General features: G+C 41.9%; 1 protein-coding gene across 2 annotated transcripts in view; it reads right to left on the bottom strand.

Moving 5' to 3' along the window:
• The window catches only part of LOC140212292 (secernin-1-like), a 61,495-nt gene that overhangs the window by 5,875 nt on the left and 33,630 nt on the right, over nt 1-21,990 (bottom strand). For both annotated transcript variants that reach the window (XM_072282993.1, XM_072282994.1), the window contains exons 4-7: nt 21,004-21,206; nt 17,623-17,820; nt 13,888-14,044; nt 4,194-4,374 (exon numbers count right to left, since the gene is read on the bottom strand). In XM_072282993.1, the coding sequence (XP_072139094.1) occupies nt 4,194-4,374; nt 13,888-14,044; nt 17,623-17,820; nt 21,004-21,206 (739 nt within the window). The remainder of the gene's footprint in view (nt 1-4,193; nt 4,375-13,887; nt 14,045-17,622; nt 17,821-21,003; nt 21,207-21,990) is intronic.

Here is a 21,990-nt window from a genome sequence, read left to right as displayed (position 1 = left end):
CAAAATGGCCTAATTCTATTCCTATGTGTTATGGTTTTATGGACCAATAGAGAAAGGGAAGGAGTGGCACCAGAGGGACATGCGAGGAGAAGAGAAGGGATATGAAGAAAGGTAGAATAGGGAATGGAGAAAGAGAGAAGGGAAGGCTTCAGGAGTAAACCCTGAGCTGGAGTCCCTAAGGTAGCCCTACTTTGAGCACAGTGCTGATTGGCATTTCCTGTGATGCCGCTAGTGCCAAACTATCAGTCTTTGCTGTTCCTTTGGGTTTGTCAGATGCTTGGAGAAGGGGAGCTTGCTACACGGGCAACAGCTTGCTCTCCATATTGTACCGCCCAGGCATACGTACCATCCCTGGTCGAACCTGACCAACAGAGGCCTCAGATTCCGATATGCTGATTCTACGCAAAACTTTTAAGAAAGAAGAGGTGCTGTCATGCCTTCTTTGTGATGAGACGTGCTGTATTTATAACTTACCAATGACCCTTGGAAATTATGTTCACATTCACTAATTGATAAAGAATGAGAGTTAACTTCATCCATCCAGAGTTGATGATGAGCTCTTTAGCTTTTGACTACTATCATCCGAATTATGTTGCTAGTGCCATGGCTCAAAGAGCCAGAATGGCCCATTCTACTCAGTATCTCTAAAACAAAACTGTCCCGGAATTCAAAGTGCCTTTATAAATCATCTCTTTAGAATTCTCCTCAAAATATTTCCCTCTGTCCAGGCTCTTATTCTCCCAGCTCTGCTAACCTAATTTTCTTCTCATCTTCCAGTTCACTTTCTCCTGATGAAGGTCCTTGGACTGAAATGTCGACTGGGTGTTCCCTCCATGACCTGCTGAGTTCCTCCAGCAGCGTGTGCACGTGTCTACTTGGTTAGGCATTCACACAATTTCCTTTCAGAAAAGGTTACACAAGGTTACTTGCAACGGGGATTTGAATCTAGCGAGCCAAAACTCCCCTGTCAATGACTCAGTCACTAATAGTATTCACTGCCTGTACTCTATGCCTGTACTCACTGGAGTTCAGAAGAATGATGGGTATCTCATTGAAACCAATTAAATATTGAAAGGACTAGATGAAGTGGATGTGGAGAAGATGTTTCCTCTTTTGGGGGAGTCTAGATCCAGAGGGTACAGCCTCGGAATACAAAGATGTCCTTTTAGAACAAAGGTGAGGAGGAATTTCTTTGGCCAGAAGATGATAAACCTGTGAAATTCATTACCACAGATGGCTGTGGAGGCCAAGTCATTGGGTGTATTTAAACCAGAGGTTGATAGTTGTGATTAGTAAGGGTGTCAAAGGTTACAGGGAGAAAGCAGGAAAATGCAGTTGAGAGGGATAATAAATCAGCCATGATGGAATGGTGGAGCAGACTTGATGGACAGAATGGCCCAATTCAGCTCCTATGTCATATGGTCTAATGAACAGATTTCCTGAGAGAGCCATTAGTGCTGATGGCTGTAACCACACATATTGAACAGACTTATCCAACAATATAATGAGTAGCTTAGAAACATCCTGATTCATGGAGATTTCAGTCACTTTTCCCAAGAGTTTAGTTTCACCCAGTTCCCTTGGTGATAGAACCATGTTTGTGAGCTTCTGAACAGATCACTATTCAAGGTCAGAATTCTGATCACACAAAAACATACATTAGATTACACTGAAGATTTACAGTTGACTCTAAACAATTCTTTCTCCTCATCACAAACGAAATTCCACTCCAATTGCCCAATAAATGACATTGCTTATAAACACTTATGGGGAAAAAGTTACGGGGAAAAGTCCAGAGAATGGGGTTGAGAGAGAAAATAAATCAGCCATGATAGAATAGTAGAGCAGCTCGATAGGCTGAATGGCCTAATTCTGCTCCACTGCCTTATGGTCTTAAATTTATTGCAGGTTTTTTGGTGTGTGCAAATAATACCATGTGGCATTATGCATTTTCCACTATTTACTGAAATGATCAGATTCACAGAGCTCAAAGAAAGTGTGGTTTTATATTTTTAGAAGTGCAAATTAGTGAAGGATTTAATAAAACCTGCTACCTTGTCATCACCATGTTGCTTGTGCTGTGCACAAAGTGCCTAACGTGCCTAACGTTTCCAATTTTAGAATAGTGACCTCACCTCAAAAATCAGTGAAGTACTGCCCATGTCCAAGTAATTTGTATCGCAATCAGTGTTGCTATCAGTTGACTATTTTGCATGCAATTCTCAGCGGTGAGCACTGCACATTAATTGCAGCTCTTCTTCTATCACTCAGTTTAAGGTTGCATGTCATGTCAACAGACATGCACGTTCAGATGAATTCCCTCAGCACCACAGACAGACATTTTGGACAGACTAACTTGATGGAAGTGTACAAGATTATAAAAGGCATAGATAGAATGGATAGCTGGTGACTATTTTCTCAGGGCAGAATTGCCTAATACAAGGCGGAATAATTTTAAGGTGACGGAGGAAGGTACAGAAGGTATGCCAAAGATATATTCTTCACAGTGCGTTTATTGCCTGGAACGCTGCCAGGAGTGGTGGTCAAGGCAGATACCTTAACTCCCTAAGACACAGAAGCAGAATTAGGCTATCTGGCCCATCGTCTGCTCTGCCATTTCAGCCTGGCTGATTTATTGTCCCCCACAACCTCATTCTCCTGTCCTCTCCCTGTAACCTTTGACAATCTTACTAATCCAGAACTTATCAACTTCTGCTTTAGATATACCTAATGGCTTGGCCTCCACAACCGTCTGTGGCAATGAATTCCACAGATTCACCATTCTCTAGCTAAAGAAATTCCTCCTCTCTGTTATAAATGGAAATCCTTGCATTCTGAGGCTGTGCTCTCTGGTCCTACCTTCTCCCACTATAGGAAACATCCTTTCCACATCGACTCTATCCAAGTCTAGATACATTAGGGACATTTACGAAACTCTTAGATAGGCACATGGATGATAGAAAAATGGAGAGTTATGTGCAAGGGAAGGGCTAGATTGATAGAGTAGGTTAAAATGTCAGCACAACATCGTGGGCTGAAGGGACTGTACTGTGTCATGATGTTCTATATCCTACGACAGATTCCCTGGTTAATTTTCCTTCACTAGCCTGAATGGAACTGAACCCACCTCCTATTAAAAGTATGATCACACTCTGGAACAGCATCAACTAACAGCACAAATAAGGCACCAAGCACAAGTTACCTCCCCACTCTATATAATATTCAGTCAATCTTTGCATAAAGTTTGCAAGATGATGGATATCAGGAGAAACAATAGCTCAGCATTTATATGATCTAAATAAAATCATTGTCAAGTAGACTTTGGAAAAATAAAGCAAAATAAAACAGGAGAAAGGATTAAGTATTGCACAATTAGACACAACTAATGCACAGCTACAGAGATATAGAGAGGCTTACTGGATCAAGTTGAGAATTTGCAGGTTTAAGTCAATTAAATGAAGAATATGCTTTTATTAATCAAAATAAAATTTCAGTACCAATGACCAATTTAGAAGCTACACTGTATCTGTCACTAGAAGCAACACCTCCCTCTGCATTATTGATAACGCTCAGTATAAATTATAAATGGCATTTGCTGTTCTTATAACAGTGACATAAGAGCCAGTGCAAAATCTAATTAAAATCTCATCAATATAAACCTTGAGGAAATGTGAGATTCAAGAACAGTTAGTACTCCTCAACCACCCGGCACCTGACCAGAGGGGATAACTTCACTCGCCCCATCACTGAACTGTTTCTGCAACCTATGGATTCACTTTCAAGGATTTTCCATCTCATGTTTTCAATATTTGTGTATTTATTTATTATTAATTTTATTGTGTATTATTGTTTATTATTATTCTATACTTTATTATTAGTTAAGTCTGCACACTGCTAAGCGTGTTTTTAAATGTTGCTGCTGTAGCGAAAGAATTTCTCACTCAGGATCAGTAAAGTGCTTATTATTATTATTATTATTAGTTCTTTTTGTATTTGCACAGTTAGTTGTCTTTTGCACATTGGATGTTTTTCTGCCCTACTGGGTGTGGGTCTTTCATTAATTCTGTTGTGTTTCTTGGACACTGAGTATTCCCGCAGGAAAATGAATCTGAGGGTTTGAACTGTGTGTTGTGTCATGTACTTTGGTAATAAATTTACTTTGAACTTCAGGGTGACATTAGGAAGCCTCCTACCTCCTCGGCTCCCATGAGTGACCGGGCACACTCATGTGCTTGATAGAGCCCGTGCCTACGGTCCGGTCTGCTCTGGAAACGGGGCTGCTGTTTGGCTGGGTCCTCATCACCAAAACTCGGACTCTCTGTCTTAGGGACCGGCTTAACATTGTCTACAAAGATGAACGGTTTGAAGATGGACCTAAAAGAACCAAATAGAATTATCCCCCATTAGTAATTGCCAAAGGTTTTCTTTCAAACAATTGCACAATACTAGGAAACACTAGAATTGTAAAACATGTGAATATCCTTGATAAAAATATTGCCTTAAAGGATTCTTATTATGGCTTCTTTCCCTTTCTTTGTCAGTCCTGATGAAGGGTCTTGGCCAAAGTTCTTCTAATATATTTTACAGTTGGGTGAACCAACCATTGTTCTGAGTGCTAAATACTTACACGGCCTGAAAACCGTACTGCACTTTAATAAAGCATTACAAAAAAGAAAATTCCAACTGTACAGCAACAAAGACTATGTGCATGAGAGCATTTCCATTACTGTGCAGCCACAAACCTGAGCAGCTTAGATGGGATAGTGGTCTCAGCCCAAAACGCCATTGATGCTGCCTGACCTGCTGAGTTCCTTCAGCACTTTGAATCAGAATCAGGTTTATTATCTCAACATGTATTGTGAGTTTTGTTGTTCTGCAGCAGCAATACAGTGTAATTCATAAAAAAATACTATAATAATAAGAAATATAAATATTTTGTTTAAGGTTGTCATGCCGGAGGTGGTAATGGACACAAACTCTCACTGCGTATTAAATGCTCCCAATGATGTGTACCTCAAATAGCCTCTGACAACCAAGTCCAGGTCCTGGCCTTCATGTGTGACTTAGCTACTAAGTCTAGCAGTACCATTTCTACTGACAGGAGAACAGACAAAGACTGGTTACTGGCACCTTAAAACCAGTCACTTCGGGCAGTTGGGGCTCATCAGCCATGTACGGCAGCTCATGTGGAAGGAACCTTTGATCTCAAACCTCTGTTGTCCTGCAGCTATATTCACTCATGCAGAAGGCTTTGGGAGTAAAGCCCGAGGGAAAAATCCGGAGCTGGAGTCCCTAAAGTAGTCCTACATTGAGTTCAATGCTGACTGGCAACTCCTGCGATGCTGTGGGTGCCAAACTGTATCACTCTCCGCCATTCCTTTGGGTTCATCAGTTGCATGGAGAGGGGGAGCTTGCTACATGGGCAACAGCTTGCTCTCTATATTGTACCGCCCAGGCTTGCATACCTAGACAGTTAGGATGCATTATCTATGGTCAACTCTGACTGTGGAGTCCGCAGAAATGAAGAAATTAGGTTCAAAGTATATTTATTATCAAAGTTCGTAGACTATAATCAATCTTGAGTTTCATCTCCTTACAGGCAGCAACCAAATAAAGAAACCCAATAGAACCCATTAAAAAGTATGCCAAACACCCAACGTGCAGAACACAGAACAAATCATGCAAACACTAAAAATAAAGCAAATAATATTCAGATCTCAATTTTGCAAAAGTGAGTTCACAGCTGTAGCACTTTTTTTATTCGCAGTTATTTTGTAAATAACACTATTCTTTGCATTTCTGGTCAGATGCTAAATGCATTTCATTGGCTTTGTATCTGTACTCGGCAAAATGACAATAAAGTTGAATCTAAATCTAAATGAAGCCGATCATCACTGCAGCCGGTCCTGGAGCCCATTAGTTGCAGGACAGAGCCTTAGTAGAGCAGAGATGAATAAATCTCACAGAGTAGCGAGCCGAACACTGGCCCGACCCTTGCAGGGTTAGGAATGGTGAGGGGGGAGTGCTGTGGGAGGTGTGTAGCAGAGAAGGACTGCCAGTGGTGGCGGATGGTGAGGCTGCAGACACACTCAGCCCTGAGTACCAGGCACGGTCATTTGATTCCAAACAATTGGTTTATTGATTATTCCAGAAATTCTCTCTGGTGCTTCCTGCTCCCTCCCCTCGCCTTTCCCCTTTTCCCAAACATGATTCCCCTCCCCCTGCCTCCTTTCCACTCTCAGTCTACAATAGAGACCTATATCAGAATCAGGCTTATCATCACTCACATATACAGCAGCAGTACAGTGCAATACATAAAATTACTACAGTACTGAGCAAAAATCTTAGGCACCCCAGCTAGTTTTTATATATATATATACACACATACATATATATATATATATATATATATATACACACACACACTTAGATGCTTGCAAAGTACTTAGAAAAAATGCAAAACCATTAATAATAATAAATAATATTCAGAACATGAATTATAGAGTTCTTGAAAGTGAGTCCATTGTTTATGGAAGTTCATATATTAATTTAAGAGATCTTAGTTTTATGAATCGTCAAGCAGAAAGACTGCATTTTCACCTCATTTCATTTTATTCTTAAAACGTTGATAAAACTTTTCAAGTTTGATAAATTACACCAACAGCTTAGCATTTAAGTAAGTGATGGTGGGGGGGGGGAAGGAGAGTGGGGGGTGGGAAGAGTCAGGGAGCACAGGCAGTCTTTCCAGTTTGCTCAGAACAAACTGGCAGTCTGTCTGTCTGAACAAAGGCTGGCAGTGCATGAGAGAATACAGCAGCCTAGAGTGGCTCAGCAAAGGCCAAGATATTCTGCAGACAGCAGCATCTTAAAAAAACGGATTGAAAGGTGATGAGCTCTGCAGTTATGTTTAGGACTGCGAAGACCCCAGTAATTTCAATCTCAGATTAAGGAGGGATCACAGTAGAGGAGAGGGTAGGATTTAATAACGTTTTACATTTCTGAATTTTCTAATGGCCCTGCTTTTGCTGTTTGATCTTTACACGCTGGTATGTCAGGCCTTTACTGGGCTTATAAAATGGGTGTTGGCAATTTCCAGGAATAAAATACTAAACAAAATTCTCCAGAATATTATAGAATCTGGATGAGAAAGGATGTGAAAGAAATGCCAAAGGGGAAGACAATAAATCTTAGAGCAGTAGTTCCCAAACTTTTTTGTGTTACCATCCCCCTGGCTCCCAGACCACATTCCCAGCAACCCCCCCCCCCCAACTTCCTTTCCAGTTGTTACATAAAAACTATAAAGAATTTTGATTTACCATGTGCAGAGAAAGAAAATAGAAACCGCAAATTCAAAGCAGTGACAATAATTGTAAAAAATTATTCAAACTTATTTAACATAAAATGCTGTTTACTTAATTACAGGAAAAGCAATTTTCATCAACAATTTTAGAGTAATCATGAATAGTCAAACTATTAATTTCTTCATTGCTTTTTCATCTTTCAATTAGATGGATGGGCTTGGTGCAGTGATATCAATTTCTCAACATCAGGCTGAATGTCACTCAGAAGGGTCTCAGATCTCCATGTTCAGTAATTTGCAGAGTTTTGTTGCTTTGAAAGACATGGCCTAATCTTGTTCCTTGGTCTTATAGCTGATGCACTATCAATTACTCCAAAAGAATGGAAGTAGAATAAATACGGAAAGGCTTTTATTAACAGTAAAATGGGTCCTTGTCCATGCTGTGTCTGTCCTGGACTGAGAGGGGAGCAGTGGCATAATCCCCTTTATTCAGGGGTCTGTGGGAGGAGCCACAGGAGCAGTCAGCAGAGGGGTGTGTCCAGACAGGTAACCCAGATACAACCTATATACATGGTTTACCACAATGACACAGTAGTGTAACAGTTAGCATAACTCTATCACAGTGCCAGCAGCCTAGGTTCAATTTCTGTCACTACCCGAGGCAAGTGTGTACTTGATGTTCTCCTCTTGACCATGAGGGTTTCCTGCCACTTTCCAAAGATACATGGGTTAGTAGAATAACTGGTCACATGGGTGTACGGGGTGGCGCAGGCTTGTTGGGTCAAAATGGCCTGTTAACATGCTGCATCACTAAGTAGAAACCTTATACAGATACTAACAGGACTGATGCTTTGTCTTGACCAGAAACTATCCCCCATTGCAGAAGCAATAGTAACCAAAGGCAATTGTTCATTAGTAGCTTGAGAAAATCTTGCATGTCAAAGTCCCTGGCAAATTTCTACAGATGTACTGTAGGGAGCATCCTAAAGAGAAATTAACTTTCTTTGTCACATGTATACCAGCACACATTAAAATGCATCGTTTTATGTTAACGATGTTACCAGGTGGTGGGGTGGAGATAAATCTTTACCAAAGGACATGTAAGGCACTCCTTCCTTCCACTATGGCAGTGGTCCCCAACCTCTGGGCTGCGAAGCATGTAGGGGTGCAGTGGTAGCCGGGATGCACCCAGCGCATCTTTAAGAAAATAGCCGAAATAAACAAGCTAATTAATTCCAGGCAGCAGCTAATTAATTAGCTTGTTTATTTCGGCTTTGAAGATGCGCTGGGTGCGTCCCGACTACCACTGCACCCCTGCATGCTTCGCAGCCTGGAGTTTGGGGACCACTGACCTATGGGTAAGGTGTAGCACCTGCTTAGACCCCCGATCATGGTCAGGTGAAGCCATGGGAACAGGTGGTGGATAGTCGTATGAGCAGTTGATGCATATCACAAGTTCTGGTTATGCGACCACTGACACCAGGCAGAAAACTTCTGAATAGTATTGATAATGGCTGGGGTCACCTGGCTTGTAAAGACACTGCCCAGAAGGTGGTACTGGGAAACCACTTCCGCAGAAAAATTTGCCAAGAACAATCATGGCCATGGGACCTTGAATGCCCACATCTGACGATACTTCACATAATGAGGGTGCGTCAATGACCCACACAGTCAGCACCACACTTCCAGCACCAACATAGCAAGCCCACAACTCACTGACCCAAACCATACTGTCCATCTCTGGAATGTGGGAGGAAACCAGAGAATCCGGAGTAAATACGGTCACAGGGTGAACATACAGACATCAGTGGGCACTGGCACTGTAAAACGATTGTGCCAAGTGAAACGCCGCTGTGTCAGCCTCTGGTTGCATCACCATCTGGTACAGAGGAGCCAAGGCACAGGGTCGGAAAAAGGTGCTGAGGATTGGTGGATCAATCAGCTCCATGGTGGGCAAAAGCTCCCCCCCGCCACCCCCACCATCGAAGACTTCTTCAAAAAGTGATGCTTCGAGAAGGCAGGATCCATCATGAAAGAAGTTTGCCATCCAGGACATGCCTTCTTCTGATTCCAAACATCAGTGAGGAGATATAGGAGCCTGAAAATGCACACTCGGCATTTTAGGAACAGTTTCTTCCCCTCCACCATCAGATTTCAGACAGTCTATGACACTATATACCCTACTTTGCTCTCCTTCTGCAATATTCACTTTTTGTATATTCCTATTGAAATTTAAAGATCTTTTTATGTTCTGCTGTCACGAAACAACAAATTTCATGACATATGTTGGTGATAATAAACCCGATTCTGATTCTGAAGAGTCAAGAAGCCAGTGCAACTGATCACCTGCTAGGATACGACAGTATGGACTAAGAGTTGGTTTATTATTATCACATGCACCAAGATAGAGTAAAGCTTGTTTTTATTTATTGTTATTGTTAGAGTTCTTTGAGGAGGTGACCAGGCATATAGATGAGGGTAGTGCAGTGGATGTGATCTATATGGATTTTAGTAAGGCATTTGACAAGGTTCCACACGGTAGGCTTATTCAGAAAGTTAGAAGGCATGGGATCCAGGGAAGTTTGGCCAGGTGGATTCAGAATTGGCTTGCCTGCGGAAAGCAGAGGGTGGTGGTGGAGGGAGTACGTTCAGATTGGAGAATTGTGACTAGTGGTGTCCCACAAGGATCTGTTCTGGGACCTCTACTTTTCGTGATTTTTATTAGCGACCTGGATGTGGGGGTAGAAGGGTGGGTTGGCAAGTTTGCAGGCGACACAAAGGTTGGTGGTGTTGTAGATAGTGTAGAGGATTGTCAAAGATTGCAGAGAGACATTGATAGGATGCAGAAGTGGGCTGAGAAGTGGCAGATGGAGTTCAACCCAGAGAAGTGTGAGGTGGTACACTTTGGAAGGACAAACTCCAAGGCAGAGTACAAAGTAAATGGCAGGATACTTGGTAGTGTGGAGGAGCAGAGGGATCTCGGGGTACATGTCCACAGATCCCTGAAAGTTGCCTCACAGGTGGATAGGGTAGTTAAGAAAGCTTATGGGGTGTTAGCTTTCATAAGTCGAGGGATAGAGTTTAAGAGTCGCGGTGTAATGATGCAGCTCTATAAAACTCTGGTTAGGCCACACTTGGAGTACTGTGTCCAGTTCTGGTCACCTCACTATAGGAAGGATGTGGAAGCATTGGAAAGGGTACAGAGGAGATTTACCAGGATGCTGCCTGGTTTAGAAAGTATGCATTATGATCAGAGATTAAGGGAGCTAGGGCTTTACCCTTCGGAGAGAAGGAGGATGAGAGGAGACATGATAGAGGTGTACAAGATAATAAGAGGAATAGATAGAGTGGATAGCCAGCACCTCTTCCCCAGGGCACCACTGCTCAATACAAGAGGACATGGCTTTAAGGTAAGGGGTGGAAAGTTCAAGGGGGATATTAGAGGAAGGTTTTTTACTCAGAGAGTGGTTGGTGCGTGGAATGCACTGCCTGAGTCAGTGGTGGAGGCAGATACACTAGTGAAGTTTAAGAGACTACTAGACAGGTATATGGAGGAATTTAAGGTGGGGGCTTATATGGGAGGCAGGGTTTGAGGGTCGGCACAACATTGTGGGCTGAAGGGCCTGTACTGTGCTGTACTATTCTATGTTCTATGTCCTATTATGGTAGTACAAGGTAAAACAATAAAGGAATGCAGAATAAAGTGTAACAGCTACAGAGAAAGTGCAGTCCAGGTAGACATTAAGGTGCAAGATCAGAATGAGGTGGATTGCACAGACAAGGGTCCCTTTTATCATACTAGGGAACTGTTTCATAGTCTTACAAGAGTGAGATAGAAGCTGTGCTTGAGGTCGTTGATAGGTATTTTCAGGCTTTTATATCTTCCATCTCACTATTCCACTTCTGCACGATTTATTTGCTTATAGTAACTTACAGTAATTTACTATGCATTGCACAGTACTGCTGCCACAAAAATTACCACACTTTTCAGTGCTAATAAACCTGATTCTGATCCTGACTAAAAAATAGGGGTTGGATCCTGAAAGGATGGAGGAAAGAGATTCATTCATAAATGCTCAAAAGTGGATGGGATAAATACCCCATCTTAACTGCGTTTTACAGGAGCACCATTGAAAGCATCGAGACAATGCTATATAATTGTATATAACATATATAACCATATGTACATTATATAGTTAAATGACAATAAACTTGACTTGACTTAAGGGCTCACAGCATGGGACTGCAAATAATTAGACAACTTTGCCAAAGAACTTGCGCAGTGACAATGAGTTAAATGGCTTTCTCAGTTTTGTATCATTTTGATTCTCTGTAGGAACAATATCAAAGACAAGCACATTGTCAGAGAAACCAAATAAAATTCCTGGAACTCTCTGGCAAATGTAGAGTTTGAATTTGAGTTCAAGTTAATTTATTCAAGTTCTCAACACATGGTGGCAGGAATGTTTGTTCCTTTACTGCAGAATGAACAAACCTCCTTGCCTGTTGTATTCCAAGTGATTCACACTCAGTGGCCACTGTACTAGACACTTCCTGTACCTAATAAGTGGCCTTTGGGTGTATGTTTATGGTCTTCTGCTGCTGTAGCCCATCACATTTCAAGGTTTGACGTGCCCTGCATTCAGAGATGGTCTTCTGTGCACCACTAATGTGTGGTTATTTGAGTTACAGTCCCATGCTCTGATGGAAGGGTCTCAGGCTGAAACGTTGACTGTTTACTCTGTTCCATAGATGCCTCCTGGCCTGCTGAGTTCCTTCAATATTTTGTGTGTTGCTTGGATTTCCATTATCTGCAGATTTTCTCATGTTTGTAGTGTCACCTTTGTTATCTTGATCCGATCCGGCCATTTTCCTTCAACAAGGCAGTTTCACCCACAGAACTGCCAGTTACTAGATGTTTTTTGTTTTTCACACCATTCTCTGTGAACTCTAGAGATTGTTGTGTGTGAAAATCCCAGGAGGTCAGTAGTTTCTGAGATACTCAAACCACCCCATCTGACACCAACAATTATTCCACAGTCAAAGCCACTTAGATCACATTTCTTCCCTTTTCTGATGTTTCGTCTGACCAACAATTGAACTTCCTGACCATATCTGCATGCTTTTATACATTGAGTCGCTACCTCATGATGGGCTGATTAGATATTTACATTAACAAGCAGGTGTACAGGAATACCTAATAAAGTGACCCGAGTGTCTATTCTAAATAGGGAAATATTTAATACATTAGGACTTTATTCCCTGGAGTGCAGGAGAATGAGGGAAGATTTGATAGAGGGATACAAAATTATGAGGGGTAGAGATAGGGTAAATGTAAGCAGCCTTTTCCCACTGAGGTTGGGTGAGCCTAGAACTAGCAGTCATAGGTTAAAGGTGAAAAGTGAAATATTTAAAGGGAACCTGAGGGGAAACTTCTTCACTCAAAGGGTGGCGTTCGATGTTGAACTAGTTGTAAGCAAAAGTAGTAGACACAGGTATGATTGCACCATTAAGAGAAAGTTTGGATAGATAAATAGATTGGCAGGGTGTGGACGGCCATAGTCCAGGTGCAGGCTGATGGAACTAAGTGGATTAATGGTTCAGCATGGTCTAGATGGGCCAAATGGCCTGTTTCTGTGCTGTACTGCTCCATAGCTCTGGTACTTGAATAGAATTATTGACGCTTTCTGTTGAAGTTAAAGAATGCAATTATGTTCGTTGAAATATCCATTCACCCGTGTCAATCTTTTCCAAAGGCAAATGACACTTTGGCAGTGTCCAAGACATGGGATGGAGGTGCTAAAATGTTCTTTGTACCACACCCTGAAACCTCCTTTCAATCATTTTAGTGGCCATAGCGAAATACAGCAGCAATCATTAACACCTCAGTCAGATCTATTCTAATATTGGAGTAATAATTTAAAAAATAGATTGAACAAATTTATTCATTTGATCTGCTTGCAACTGAAGAAACTGACTGGTTTGTCTAATTGGCTGCAGTGATCTCTGTAACATATTTTAAATTGAAATTCTAGTCATTAATTAATGAGGGGATCTCATTGAAATGTTGAAGGGTCTCTATAGAGTGGGTGTGGAGAGGATGTTTCCTATGGTGAGGGAGTCCAGAACCAGAGGTCACAGCCTCAGAATAGAGGGGTGTCCTTTTAGGAGGAATTCCTTTAGCCAGTGAGTAGTGAATCTGTGGACTTTGTTGCCTCAGGCGGCTATGGAGGCTGAGTCATTGGGCATATTTAAAGCAGAGATTGACAGCTGCCAGGCCATGAGTGGATACAATGAAATGGCAGGAGACTGGGGCTGAGAGAGAAAATGGATCAGCCATCATGAAATAGTGGAGCAGAACTGATGGGCCAAATAGCCTAATTCTACTCCTATGTCTTAAATAAACGGCAAGATGAAATGCAAAAACAAGATTGCAGCTGTGTAGCAGTTACAACTGTAGGAAAATGGATTGAGCGATTTTGCATGTGATGGAGAGGGCAGACAGAGGCCCCAGGGAAACTGCATGCCCCAGGTTATCAAGTGATTTACCCGTTACACTCTGTTTGATCTGGTAACGTGCAACCAACCTGGCAGGGTCAGGAGTGGCCGTGAAGAAATGGATGCAAGTCGAGCTGCTGCTCTGAGGAAGGACGGACACCATGCTTCCCGTGACGAGGAAGGAATTCTGATCCATGCAGTCCTTATCACGTAGTGCATCCATCATCGTTTGCAAGGTGATCTTTCCTGGAGAGAACAAAAAGCAATGGGCTTTACCACAACAAATCAGGAAACTTTTTGAAACTCCAAACACTACATTGTTAGAAATTTATTGATTCACCCTGAACTTCCTGCCTCAGTTGAACCACTACCAAAACCATCATTTAATGCCTTTGTTCTTTCAAAATTCCTGGCTGGTGTCCCACGTTCCATAAACTTAAGGTGATCAAAAGTTCTGCACCAGTTTTCTCATTTCATTCAAAGTTCAAAGTAAATTTATTATCAGAGTATGAATATGTCACATATACTACCCTGAATTAATTTTCTTACAAGCATTCACAGTAGAATTTTTAAAAAGTACAATAGAATCAATGAAAAACTACAAAGATTGACAAACATGTAAAAGAAGACAAACTATCAAATACAAAAATAATAATAATAAATAAATAAATAGCAAATAAATAATATTGAGAACATGAGTTATAGAGTCCTTGAAAGCGAGTCTATAGGGCGTGGAATCAGTTCAGAGTTGTGGTGAGTGAAGTTGTCCATACTGGTTCAGGAGCCTGATGGTTGTAGGGTAATAACTGTTCCTGAACCTGGTGGTGGGGATCTAAAGTTCTTGTACCTCCTACCCAATGGTATCAGTGAGGAAAGAACATGGCTTGAATGGTGGGTGTCCTTGACGATGGATGCTGCTTTCTTATGACAGCGCTCCTTGTAACTGACTCAGTGGTGGGGAGGGCTTTTTCTGTGATGGACTGGACCGTATCCAACACTTTGGCAATGTACCTATACAATGTAGAATGTCTGGTGGAGGTGTTCACACAGTTCTGCATGGAAAGGATTTTCCATCAGAGATATTACCCCTCTCTTATCCTGAGCAACAGTATATTTGCGAGACAGCACAGTGGGTGACTTAGAAAAGAACTTACAGCTGGTGTCACTATTTGATTTGCACTAAATGTAACTGTCCAAGCACAGCAACGTATTCCCTGCAAGTGACCCACGTTCCCCGTCCTGAAAGACTGGGTATGATTCCTGCTCTTTCTGACCCCATTGAACTATAAAATGTTTCATGCAAGAAAAGGGCGTGCATTTAAAGTGGGGGGGGGGTAATTCCAAAGGAGGTGTGAGGGGCAGGTTTTCTTACACCGAGAGTGGTGAGTGCCTGGACTGCAGTGTCTGGGGTGGTGGTAGAGGCAAATTAGCTTAGAGACTTTTAGATTGGCCCATGAATGTGAGGAAAATGGAAGGATATGGACGTTGTGTAAGCAGATTAGCCATTAGTTTAGTTAGGATTACAGACCTGATGAAGGGCATCAGCCCAAAATGTTGGCTGTTTCTTTCTTTCTTTCTTTCTATAGATGCTGCTGGCCTGCTGAGTTCCTCCAGCATTTTGTGTGTGATGCTTTGGATTTCCAGCATCTGCAGATTTTCTGGAGTTTGTGCTTACTAATTTATTTGGTTCGGCACAACACTGAGGGCTGAAGGGCCTGTTCTTGTGCTGTACCGTTCTGTGTTCTATGTTAACTACGGGGACAATATGAACTGTGGAACTATAGGGAGTACATTCTCCCTGTGACCGTGAGACTTTCCGCTGGGTGCCTTGGTTTCCTCCGACATTCCAAAGACACACAGGTTAGTAGATTAATTGGTCACATGGGTGTAATTGGGTAGTGTGGGCTTGTAGAGCCAGAAGGGCCTGTTACCGTGCTGTATCTCTAAGGAAAAATAAATAATTTCTCTGTATTTAAACGAGGACTGGGCCTGGCTTAGCCCCCATGATTAAATGTTTCAGCAGAAATCCAAGCTGATTTTCCTCACATGCAAATCAGAATGAGGGTGTAACTCACTGGTGTTGTTTCGTGTCTCAAGTTGAGAGTTGCCATTCCATTGTTGCTGAGCCTTCTGTATCTAAAGTGACTCCAGAGAGAATTAAAAGCTTGCATCAGAATCACGGGTAATGGATGCACATTCTCCAGTGTCACTGACCTTGATTGGTGCTATTTGGAATGCCTCATTTGTATCCTGTCATGTACAGGACGGGTGTTAAGGATTCCCCTACATGGTATGACCTTATTATAATATGTATCTCTCCACCAGTCTTTTCCTAAAGAATTCACAATCCAACTGACATGCAACTTGTGGGTTGCCATAGGAACTCACGTAGAGGCCTCAGTTATTTGTACTCTGTACGTCAGGATTTAGACAGAGACCAAATGTAACACTTGCTTCCAAGACCAGCAGAGGCCCAACAACAGTATAGAAGGAGGGCTTAACATGTCTGTAAAGTAAGTGATCAGGAAGATGGTAAATGGGCTGTTATCAAATTTAATTGGAAGAATAGGCAAGATAAACAATTCAGCGTATTTCACTTAAATATTGGAATTAAGAAAAACCTCAGTGTCCTCCTGGAAGAAACACAAAGTAAAGTCACAGTCAAATTTATTATCAAAGTATGTAAACATCGCCATATACTAAACTGCAAATCTCTTTTGCAGGAATTTACAGGAAAGAATTCAACAGAATTTATGAAAAAATATACATAAACAAAGACTGACAAACAACCAATGTGCAAAAGAAGATAAGTTGTGCAAATAAAACAGAATACTGAGAACATGAATTGTGAGAGACCGATGCATGATCTCTAAGGGGGCCTGAGGGGGTAAAAGCTACAAGGAAGTTTCCTCTGTTGGGGTAATCCAGAACTAAGAGATATGGCACTGGAATAAAGATTAATCTCTGAAAACTGAATTAAGGAAGAAATTCTCTTCTGGGTTGAGGCTGTTCTGGCTATCCACTCAGATAGAGTGGACAGCCAGGGACTTTATCCACAGGGCGGAAATGGCTGATACAAGGGAGCATAGTTTGAAAGTGTTTGGAGGAACATATAGTGGGGGTGGCAGAGCTAATTTATTTATACACAGAATGGTTCATACTTGGCACCTCACCCATGGTGATGGTAAAGACAGGTTAATTAGGGACATTTAAGAGGCTCTTAGATGATAAAAAAAAATTGGAGGACAATGTGGGAGGGAAAGGTTAGATTGATCTTCGAGTAGGTTAAAGGGTTGGCACGACATTGTGGACTGAAAGGTCTGTACTGTACTGTAATGTTCTATGTTTGGCTTGCTTTACCTTAGGGAACTGTAGATGTTGAAACACTAAGAATACACGAGACTAAGATTGATTAATTATGGACATAAAAATTTCTGCAGATGCTGGAAATCTTAAGCAACACGCACAAAGTGCTGGAGGAATTCAGCCAGTCAGGCAGCATCTATGGAGAGGAATAAATAGTCATCTGTTTGGGTGAACAGCCTGAAGTAAGCATGATGTTCAGTCCTGATGGAGGGTCTTGGCCCGAAATGTTGATTGTTTATTCCTCACCAGAGATGCTGCCTGACTTGCTGAGTTCCTATAGCATTTTATGTGTGTTCTTCCACCCCAATGCACTGGGTAATGATCTGATCTGCAAGAATAGTATAAAAGACAGACTCTTCACTACATCTCTGTACATGTGACGCTAAAAAACCAATTCCAGATCTTCATTATCCTATAAATGTAATCCTCAATCCAAAAGGCTCATTGCAACCACTCACCTGCTTGTTCCCTCAGCATGACTTTCCCGGGACAGTGGTGATCCAGAGTTTGATCCGGTGGCGAGAATACTGCACAGAAGTTGAATTCCTCCTCTCCGTTCCACCAGCCTTGATTTTGGGCATAACTTCTAAGTTCTGGATGCTCTGCTTCAATGTTGGTAGTTATAGATAATTGGTTACAGATGCTTCTCACACCCTCTGTGAACAGAACAGATAATTGAACAGTCATAAGCACAAGAAAATCTGCAGATGCTGGAAACCCAAAGCAACGGCACACAAAATGCTGGAGGAACTTAGCAGGTCAGACGGCATCTATGGAAATTAATAAACAGTCGGTGTTTCAGGCCGAGACCCATCTTCAGGGCTGAGAGGGAAGGGGGCTGATGCCAGAATAAAAGGTGGAAGTGGGTGGAAGGGAGGGGAAGGAGGCTAGCTGGAAGGTGAAAGGTGTAGTCAGGTAGGTGGGGAAGGGCAATGCTAGAGATGAAGGAATCTGATAGGAGAAGAGTGGATCACTGGAGAAAGGGAAAGTGGAGGAACCCGGGGAAAATAATAGGCAGGTGCGAAGTAGTAAAAGTTCAGAATGGGGAATAGAGGAAAGTGAGGGGGGAGTGGGATATTTGGAAGGAAAAAAAAATTGATATTCATGCCATCAGTTGGAGGCTACCTAGACAGAATATAAGGTGTTGCTCCTCCATCCTGAGGGTGGCCTCATCTTGGCACAAGAGGAGGCCATGGACTGCCACTTTGGAACAGGAATGGGAATGGGAATTAAAATGTTTGGCCACCGGGAAGTCCTGCTTGTGGCAGGTGCTGTGCAGATGCTCAACAAACCAGTTCCAATAGCATTATTCTAAAAGTGGTTGTTGCTTGAAGAACGTAAATTTTAAAGCATGTATAAACTCCAGGTATATAAATTTACTGTTTATCCAAGATTCTACAGAAGGTCTGCCTCACTAAGGCAGCATCTTTCATCAAAGATCCCGACCATCCAGGCCACGCCATCTTTTCACAGCTATCATCAGACAGGAGGTACAGTAGCCTGATGTCCCTCTCCACCAGCTTCAGTAACAGCTACTTCCCTTCTACCATTTGGTACTTGACTCAGCTGGCACAACTGTAATCACTAGTTTAGGAACACTTTGGTTACTTAGCACTAAAACAGACTTTCTTCTTTTCTAATTATGTACTTCCTTGTGAAATGTGTGTATAATTTGTTTGTGAATGCTGATTATCTGATGCTATGTGCCTGTGATGCTGCTGCAAGTAAGTTTTTCATTGTATCTGTGCACACATATACTTGGAAAAAGGAAAAGGAAATTGCCTTTTAAACTCACGAGAGAGCATAGGCCATCAACTTTTTGCTGTTGATGTTTCTGTAGCAGGCAATTTCTTTTTTAAAAGGTCGAGTTGCTAGCACGACACTCAACCCAGCACGGATGGAAAGCATGCTGGGGGAGCCGGCTGGGTTCAAACTCGGGAGCCTTCGCTCCGAAGTCCGGCGCGATGCCATTACGCCATCATACATATACTTGTGCAGATGATAGTAAACTCGACTTCAACTTCCAACAATTATTAAAGACCAAGGAAATCCCAAGCTCAGTTCCAGCTCACAGTTATTCCATCTTCACCAGGCTGATCACATAAATACATATTATTCAAGAGGTTATTCAATTCCTTTTGAATGTTGTCTAAAAAGAGCCACTGAATTAATCCTACTCCACTGCTCATTTCACGATTCAAGATTGTTTAATGTCATTTCAAGTTCATAAATTTAAAGGAGAATGAAATCATTGTTACTCAAGATCCGATACAGCATTAAAAAAAAACACAATAAGAACAAGATGGTAATAAAAACACAATAAGTGTAAATACACAGGATAACTTATATACATAGATTGATTGTAAGTTGTAAAGTGACGCTACGTACAGGAGTGTATGAACGTAAGGTGACTGACAGGAAATGATAAAGTAATGGTGGTTGGGGGTGTGGAGGGTTGAGTTAGTGGGTGGAGGGACTGATGAACCTTACTTCTTGGGGAAAGTAACCATTTTTGAGTGCAAGGCCCTGGCACGCCACGGAGGCTATGCAGTTCATGAGTTCACGAACAGTTCATGAGCTAGTTTCATCTAGCTATGAAAAGATTTTCATTTCACGCTATCTCTTCCCTGCTGGATCCTGGTGATTTTGTGATCCAAAGGTTCTTCAGATGTCAACAATGGGGCATAAAACTTGTTGGTTACAGTCATTTAATAAGTGTCGTAGGTACAGAAAGTGAACAAAGACAAAAGACAAAGAAAAAAAGCTGTGGTTGTCTATACTAAAAACTAGCTCAGTCTAGAGCGATAACTAGACGTCCCAGTGCTGTGAGTGACCTATGAAACAGCCAGATTCAGCAGCGTGACACCTCTTTCAGAGAAGTTTCTTAAAAAATACAGAAGCAGCTGTACTACAATTACTGAAGAGTTCACTGAATAATTGCATGTATATAGTTGACTATATAAAAATACAAACAAGCATAGGAAAAAGTTGACCTTTGAGAAAAATAATAATGTTAATATGCTGAAAAATCCTTCTCTGTATTGTTAGGATTCCAATCACTGGATCAGACTGATAATTCCACAGATAACATACAATAAACAGGTACATTATATGCACATGACAGCTAGCTTTGATAAGTGTAATTCAAGGTACAAGATTCAGCGAAATAAGAGCAGCTGCGATTACAACCATGGTATTCAGAACACTAGTGATTTGAAGATGACTGAGTGAAATTAATCATCGTTATGAATTTAACAACTTTTGACATTATTCGGATAATTCATATTTCCGCTCAAATAGCTACAGTCCTATACTGTAATATTTTTAGTTTAAACTGCAAGATTGGACACCTCCATAGGGAATTGTTCTACATAATATTTCCATCAAACATTCAGTGGAAAATAGAGACCAAATTTCTTGAAGTCACATTGATCTTCAAGATGGAAAAGATTAGCTTTATCTGTTACATCAAAACGTACAGCGAGGTGCAATGACCGACAAGTCCGAGGATGTGCAGTCTGTAAGTGTCACCATGCTTCTGGCGCCAACATGGCAAGTCCTCAGCTCAGTAACCCTAGCCCGCCCAACAAACCCATGCCATCCATTTATACCGATGTGAGCAATTAACCTTTTTATCTGTATGTCTTTGGAACGTGGGAGGCAACCAGAGTACCCAGAGGAAATCGACGTGGTCACAGTGAAAACAGAGAAACTCTTTACTGACAGCAGCAGAATCGAACCTGAATCACTAGTGTAGTAAAGTGTTGTGTTAACTACTACACCACTGTACAGACCCCCTTACTGTGCATTGGTCATTAACCCCTATGCAATTTACCAACCTGTGATTTTCTCAGCAGCCCAGTATCTGCCAGCTGTTTCCAGGACCCAGACTTCTGTTCTGTCCACAATGAGAAAGCTACTGTGGAACAGATGAAGCATCTCTCCATCTTCAAAATTATTTCCACCTTGTCCATGCTCTCCTAGAAGGGAAACTATGACATCCAAAGACTCTTTGGCTGTGGCTCCTCTTTCCAAACCGAGTCTGGGAGAAAAAAAAGTCCAGATTTAATAGAGAAGGAACAGTCAGATACAGTATGCTCTCAGGGTTACAACTAAAATGTTCAATTGTTTTTAGAAATGTTTCAAAGTGAAAGCTCTTAATCTCATAGTCACTGTCGTAGACTATACAACACAGGAGCACAATTAGGCCATTTGGCCCATTGAGTCCTCTCCACCATTCCATTCCTGCTGCCGGCTGAAAGGAGTTTGTATGTTCTCCCCACGACCACGTGGGTTTCCTACAAGTGCTCTGGTTTCCTCCCACATTCCAAAGACGTAGCAGTTGGTGGGTTAATTGGTCATTGTAAATTGTTTTGGGATTAGGATAGGGTTAAATTGGGGGTTGCTGGGTGGTGTGGTCAAAGGGCCGGAAGGGCCTATTCCATGCTACACGTCAATAAACCAGCATCGATAGTGGAGGAATGGAAACCCCTTTCTTTGAAGGAGGAGGACATGTCCTTCATTCTGTGGATGTCCAGTCCCTATACCCATCATCTTATTTTCACAATGGATGGCCGGTCCCTATACACCTCCATCCCCCACCAGGAAGGTCTCAAAGCTCTTTGTTTCTTTCTGGCCACCAGCCCCAAACAGTTGTCCTCCTCCTGCACTCTCTCCGCCTAGCAGAACTTGTCCTCACTCTTAATAATTTCTCCTTTGGCTCCTCCCACTTCCTTCAAACAAAATGTGTAACCATGGGCACTCACATGGGTCCCAGCTATGCTTGCCTGTTCGCTGGCTACGTGGAACAGTTTATGTTGCAAGCC

The sequence above is a fragment of the Mobula birostris genome, chromosome 19, assembly GCF_030028105.1.
Source record: "Mobula birostris isolate sMobBir1 chromosome 19, sMobBir1.hap1, whole genome shotgun sequence".
Taxonomy (NCBI): Eukaryota; Metazoa; Chordata; class Chondrichthyes; order Myliobatiformes; family Myliobatidae; genus Mobula; species Mobula birostris.
The sequence above is the reverse complement of the archived record's forward strand: the minus strand, read 5'-3'. Positions and strand labels throughout refer to the sequence as shown.